This window comes from Physeter macrocephalus, chromosome 9 (assembly GCF_002837175.3).
Source record: "Physeter macrocephalus isolate SW-GA chromosome 9, ASM283717v5, whole genome shotgun sequence".
NCBI classification, from domain to species: domain Eukaryota; kingdom Metazoa; phylum Chordata; class Mammalia; order Artiodactyla; family Physeteridae; genus Physeter; species Physeter macrocephalus.
In genome coordinates, this window is record NC_041222.1 from 45,338,676 (window position 1) to 45,345,691 (window position 7,016).

Here is a 7,016-nt window from a genome sequence, read left to right on the forward strand (position 1 = left end):
AGCCATGAACTTTCCAGGCCCAAGTGCAATAGAGCAAAACACTGGCAGAGACAGCGGGCATTGCTTTCGGATTTCCAAGTAGGAGCTCCCCTTTTCAGCATCGAGGCTGTTGATGCCTCTTTACTGGGAGGGTTAACTGTTTCCGAAATGTCATTTCTTTTCTACATTGCCTCTTGATGACTTGTTGTCTTTTTTATCTTATTTTTACTTTTAGGAACAGTCAGAAGCAAGCGGGACTGATGATGAGTGATCAGTATGGACATTTTTTTCTTGGTAGAACTGAACTCCTTCTCCCCTCTCTCGCCTCCACTCAGTGAGTTCATTTGTCATATGGGCACTGGGTTGTTTCTATATCATTATCATCTATAAGCTAGCTTTAGGATAGTGCCAGACAAACATATGATATCATGGTGTAAAGAAACACACACTCATACACAAATCTTTGTAACATATTGTGACCAAATGGGCCTCAAAGATTAAAACAAACAAAAAAGCTTTTGATGGAAAATATGTGGGTGGATAGTATATTTCTATGGGTGGGTCTTGGTAACGGTTTGATTGTGCCTGGTTTTATCACCTGTTCAGATGAGAAGATTTTTTTTTGTCTTTTTGTAGCACTGATAACCAGGAGAAGCCATTAAAAGCCACTGGTTATTTTATTTTTCATCAGGCAATTTTCAAGGTTTTTATTTGTTCGGTATTGTTTTTTTTTTTTACACTGTGGTACATATAAGCAACTTTAATAGGCGATAAATGTACAGTAGTTAGTTAGACTTCACCTACATAGACATTTTTCCATTTTATGCTCTATGATCTGAAAAAAACGCTTTTTGAATTGTATAAGATTTATGTCTACTGTAAACATTGCTTAATTTTTTGCTCTTGATTTAAAAGAAAAGTTTTGTTGAAATCGCTATTGAATAATGCAATCTATCTATCTATATAGTGTAATGGATGGCTTCTTTTGTCAACCTGATCTCCTGTGTTACCAATGTGTATTGTCTCCTTCTCCCTAAAGTGTACTTAATCTTTGCTTTCTTTGCACAATGTCTTTGGTTGCAAGTCATAAGCCTGAGGCAAATAAAATTCCAGTAATTTCCAAGAATGTGGTGTTGGTGCTTTCCTAATAAAGAGATAACAGCTGAGCTCAACAAACACTGCCTCTGGTTTTTGAGTTCTAAGGGACTGAAACCCTGGTGCCTGAGTCACAGTCTCCTGCAGAGAGCCGGGCAAGATCTTGCTGCAGCGCACGTGGTAGGAAAAAAATTTAAGAAGACAGAGAGAGAATCCCCTGGGATTCTCCAGGTGTGTCCCAAGGGAGAGGAGTCTGTTGCTTTTGTGACTTTTAAACTTATACAACAGGAGAAGAGATGCTGCCATGGACCGAGTCACACTAAGCCCCTGCTCAACCTTTTCTAGTGGCTTAAATTCTATTTACTTGCCAGAACCGCAGAGATATTGCAGGGTCAGTTCTAGCCCAGCAAAGTGAATGTCACAACAGAGTGAGTCACACGAGTTTTTTGGCTTCTCGGTGCACATAAAGTTGTTTGTTAGGTTTGCACTCTACTGTAGTCTATTAAGTGTGCAATAGCATTATGTCTGAAAAAAACAATGTACATACCTTCATTAAAATATACCTTATCACTAAAAATGCTGACCATCGTCTGAGCCTTCAGTGAGTCATGGTAGTAGTATCAAAGATCACAGATCACCAAAACAAATATAATAATGAAAAAGTATCAAAATCACCCAAAACATGATACAGAAGCATGAAGTGAGCCACTGCTATTGGAAAATGGCACCAGTATACTTGCTGGAGTCAGGGTTGCCACAGACCTTCAATTTGTGAAAAATACAGTAACTACAAAGTAGCACAATAAAGCACAGCGCAGTAAGAAGAGGTATGCCTATGTATGGTAATATAGATTTATACTCTTGTTTAGCATGGAATAAATCTATGTTCATATCGATTTAGAAAGATGTGAAAAGTGCTCAGTTGAAAGACTGGTTCCATAAATACCCATATACCCTCCTACTAAGATTCACAACTACTAATCTCCCTACCTCCCACCCCACCCACTTCTTTTTTTTTTCAACATCTTTATTGGAGTATAATTGCTTTACAATAGTGTGTCAGTTTCTGCTTTATAACAAAGTGAATCAGTTATACATATACATATGTTCCCATATCTCTTCCCTCTTGCGTCTCCCTCCCTCCCACCCTCCCTATCCCACCCCTCTAGGTGGTCACAAAGCACCGCCTCTTGTTTCTTAACTAAACCATCTGAAAGTAAGTCACAACCATCCTAACACTTTACCCCTAAATACTTCAGCACAAATCTCAGAATAAAGGCTTCTCCTGGCTAACCACAGTCCTACTTTCATACCAAAGGGAATTAACAATAGTTCCCTAGTATCTCATATACGATCCATAGTCACATCTCCTCGGTTGTCCCCAAATTGTCTTGCATTTGTTTTTAAAAGTTTACAAAGAAGCCTAGCCAAAGCTTTGCACAGTCTTTCTTATGGACCCGATGATGACAAGGACCAAAATGGAAGAGTATTCTCTCATCTCTAATGGATTGGTGAAAACTTCATTTCTTAGAATTGTCTAAGGACAACTCTGGGATTCTTACTTTCATTATAAGAGGAATTGCCAGTGTATCTTTCTTTGAGTCTTGAAGGAATTTTTTTTTTTTTTTTTGCGGTATGCGGGCCCCTCACTGTTGCGGCCTCTCCCGCCGTGGAGCACAGGCTCCGGACGCGCGGGCTCAGCGGCCATGGCCCAGGGGCCCAGCAGCTCCGCGGCATATGGGATCTTCCCGGACCGGGGCACGAACCCGTGTCGCCCGCGTCGGCAGGCGGGCTCTCAGCCACTGCGCCACCAGGGAAGCCCGAGTCTTGAAGGAAATTTGACCCATACAAATTTTTGTGTGCAATCCTCCCGAGAAACGTTTGTCCTAAATGTCCATTCAGGTCTGAGTTTCCAGTTAGTTTGAGCATTACAGAATGTGTTGAGTTTTCCTTCTTGTTGGTTTACAGTTTGCTGACCACAATAGGATTCTAGACTCCCATGAATAAACCACATTCGTTTTTCTTACTGAGATGATTTGCTATCAGTTCAAAGAAACCGTCTTATTTCACTGCTTCCATTTTTGTATTTCCTATACTTTATGTACTCCTTGGAATCTCTTCTCAGCCTTAGAGGCATTGCTGGCAGCTCCGCGGCACATGGGATCTTCCCGGACCGGGGCACGAACCCGTGTCGCCCGCATCGGCAGGCGGACTCTCAACCACTGCGCCACCAGGGAAGCCCGAGTCTTGAAGGAAATTTGACCCATACAAATTTTTGTGTGCAATCCTCCCGAGAAACGTTTGTCCTAAATGTCCATTCAGGTCTGAGTTTCCAGTTAGTTTGAGCATTACAGAATGTGTTGAGTTTTCCTTCTTGTTGGTTTACAGTTTGCTGACCACAATAGGATTCTAGACTCCCATGAAGAATAAACCACATTCGTTTTTCTTACTGAGATGATTTGCTATCAGTTCAAAGAAACCGTCTTATTTCACTGCTTCCATTTTTGTATTTCCTATACTTTATGTACTCCTTGGAATCTCTTCTCAGCCTTAGAGGCATTGCTGTTCTAAAGCCATCCAAACCATTGTCTTTACGGTGTAGGATGTCTGTTGTGTGAAGGATGTTCTCTAATTTCTCTTCCGCTGTCTTTGGTATGTTGTTCTCCCTGGTCTTAGTAGAAAGGAAAGGCAGGAAGGTGGCTTGCACAACAGTGGTGAGCTGGCAGGGAGCGTGATCATGTGTGAGCAAGAGGCAGGCCATCCTGCGTCTGCACATCTGCCTATTTTTAACCTGGTCATGGCAGCTGCCTGTCCATTTCCAGTAGCTGAGCCCATTGGTAGGCTTAGTTCTTTCCAAGAGCAACAGTTCTCTAGGAACGGAGGAAGGAAGCTACGAGTATCAGGCGATGTACTTGATCCTTTACTAGAATTATTTAATTACAAGAAACCTGGGAAGAAGGCATAGTTCTTATCCCCTTTTTATAAATAAGGATGATGCAAATGAGAGACTGAATAGCTGTAGCCAGTGTACCAAAGCAGAATTTGAAAGTAAGATTTCTTTGCCTCTAAAACCCATATTCCGGGGCTTCCCTGGTGGCACAGCGGTTTAAAATCCGCCTGCCAGTGCAGGGGACACGGGTTCGAGCCCTGGTCCAGGAAGATCCCACATGCCACAGAGCAGCTAAGTCCGTGAGCCACAACTACGGCGCCTGTGCTCTAGAGCCCTCTCGTCTAGAGCCCGTGTCCCGCAACAAGAGAAGCCACCGCAATGAGAAGCCCACGCACCTCAACGAAGAGCAGCCCCTGCTCGCCGCAACTAGAGAAAGCCCACGCACAGCAACGAAGACCCAACACAGCCATAAATACATACATACATACATACATACATGCATACATACATACATACAAAAAACCCATATTCCATGCAGCCTCCCTACCTCCCCAGTGAGTGAGGCCTGGAACTGATCTTATTGATAAGTCCCAGTAACCCATTTGCTTGGCACTTCCTGACCCAGCCAGGCTTACAAACAAGTCTTGGCTTAGGTCTCTGGTTTCTGTGGCTGAGAATGGAACTTTAATACCCAGTTTTCTTGGCTGGGCTCCTCTGCTACCCTGGCTCTTTCTTCTTAGTGACAAGCCACTCCACAAAGACCAAGACCTTGTCTTTATATTCAGCTGCCATTGGACCCTAAAGGCTACTGAGATCCAGCTGACTTGGATAGCACTAATGCCCTCCAGGTGATTCTGATGCGTGATCAAATTGAAGGAGCACTGCTAAATCCATCAGACTCTTAATCCCCATTATTTCACTCCTGGGGAACAGTATGAGGCCACGGTGATCCTCATCTTGATTTAGATCACTCGTACAGGCATATACATCCATCACACAATTGTCACTCTAGTGAAACCAACGTAAACGGGAATAACTCAAAAGGATGAATATTTTTTCTCTCTGACACAGCTTTTCTGTCATATATGTTACCAGGAAGGAAGCTTCAATTGTGCTTAACTTGAACTTCATTCAGACTGATAAGGTATATAATACTTGGGGGAAATATTTTTGGTCTCCTTAGCAGAAGGGTAGAGACATAGTCTCCCCTTATGAATACATGTAGCTCCCATGAGAATTTTAGAGTAACAGTCCATCTCACTATACAGCTATCTTGGAGGAATGGCCAAGTATATTCCTCTTCTTAAAATTTACTAAATAAGAGCTGTGTCAAACCAGATAAAGTAAATTTTCTGTCCTTATTCATTTATACTGTCATACGAATCTCAGGGTTTCAATCTCTGTTGTACTTGGGGAGAGGTCATCAAAAATGATGAGGCACAGGGTGAGAAACAATGACTGATAGGTCTAGAATTGCTAGATCTATGTCCAGGTGAGCTTTATTCATCATTGGTGTGGTTTAGGACATTGAGCTTAATTGAGGGTGGAAGTGACATGTTCCAAATGACTAAGCCCTTTACGCAAAAGGTATCTGTATTCTGCATCATTTTCAGTAAGGATTTTCCAAAGGGATTTTCCAAGTTGAATAAAGCAAGACAACTAAGTCAAGACTAAGGGAAAACCACTTTCCTGTTTATAAACACTGGTTTCTTTTTTAACATATAAACTAGAAAGAGGTCTTTTTTTTATTTATTTATTTATTTATTTATTTTGTGGTATGCGGGCCTTCCTCTGCCGTGGCCTTTCCCGTCGCGGAGCACAGGCTCCGGACGTGCAGGCTCAGCGGCCATGGCTCACGGGCCCAGCCGCTCCGCGGCATGTGGGATCCTCCCAGACCGGGGCGCGAACCCGGTTCCCCTGCATCGGCAGGCGGACGCGCAACCACTGCGCCACCAGGGAAGCCCGAAAGAGGTCTTTTTGTCTTTTTAGTTTTATTTTATTGAAGTAGAGTTGATTTACAATGTGTTAGTTTCTACTGTACAGTAATATATATATACACACACACACACATACACACACATTCTTTTTCATATTCTTTTCCATTATGGTTTATCACAGGATAGTGAATATAGTTCCCTGTACTATACAGTAGGACTTGTTGTTTATCCATTTGAAGGAGGCCTCTTTGTGAACCCAAGAACTGTTATGAAGCAAGGCTCACTGTGGGATTATAAACCTCAAAGAGAATGGACTCAGAGTTCCCCCAGCATATATATGCATTTTTTAATTCTCTTGTAAAAACTTTAATTAAATTCCTCTTCCAAGATTATAAAATAGACATGTGTTCACCACAACCAGTGAAATAATACAAGAAAAATTAATTTAGAATTCACCCCTGCCAGGCAATCGGCTTTAAAAGCCTGGTGTGGTTACTTCTGCCTGTTTCTTCCTGTTCACATAGAACGATATACACTGTCAAATGTCAGTTCCCCAGCTATCCCCAGTGTAACCCGGTAATAAGATGAAGCTGAATTTACTGCTGACTGTGGTAAGGGAGACCACCACCTTGATGGAGCTTTGGTAGTTTATTTGAGAGGGAAAGTCAAGGTTGGATTTTATTGAAATTAGATTTAAAGTGTCTTTCAGTGTGGGAATTTGGTTAGGACAGGGTAACGATCATGATATAATAGTTTAGGATTGGTGGAAGCAGTAAGGAAAGGATTTTGAGGGGGAAATCAAAGAGTCTTAGGGCATAACTATCAATTGTGTTGCTTTCTACGGAAGAGCTGATGTGTCTTACAGGAAGCTCATGTAATGAAAAATAGTCATTTGCCTGGGCAAGACTCTCCTGTAATATTTAAGTTGTGCTAATGATGACAATGGCATTGTAAAGTCATGTTAATGTACAGTAGATAGTAAGCTGTGTAGGGGTTGAAAGTTTGGTTTTTTTTTCTTTTCTAAGTACTGTACTGTTTCCTGCCACTTGCCTTATTTTCCTCCAAGGCAACAGAGATTAAACTCATTTAAATTTTTTTCTGTTAGGAGAACATTT

The 7,016-nt window shown here is 41.9% G+C and overlaps 1 protein-coding gene across 1 annotated transcript in view; it reads left to right on the top strand.

The window, feature by feature from the left end:
- Positions 1-1,166, top strand: part of SMARCA2 (SWI/SNF related BAF chromatin remodeling complex subunit ATPase 2) — a 153,206-nt gene extending 152,040 nt beyond the window's left edge. Inside the window, exon 31 of the mRNA XM_028493907.2 lies at positions 215-1,166. Within this exon, the coding sequence (XP_028349708.2) occupies positions 215-250 (36 nt within the window). The 3' untranslated portion in view covers positions 251-1,166. The remainder of the gene's footprint in view (positions 1-214) is intronic.
- Positions 1,167-7,016: the final 5,850 nt, after the last annotated feature.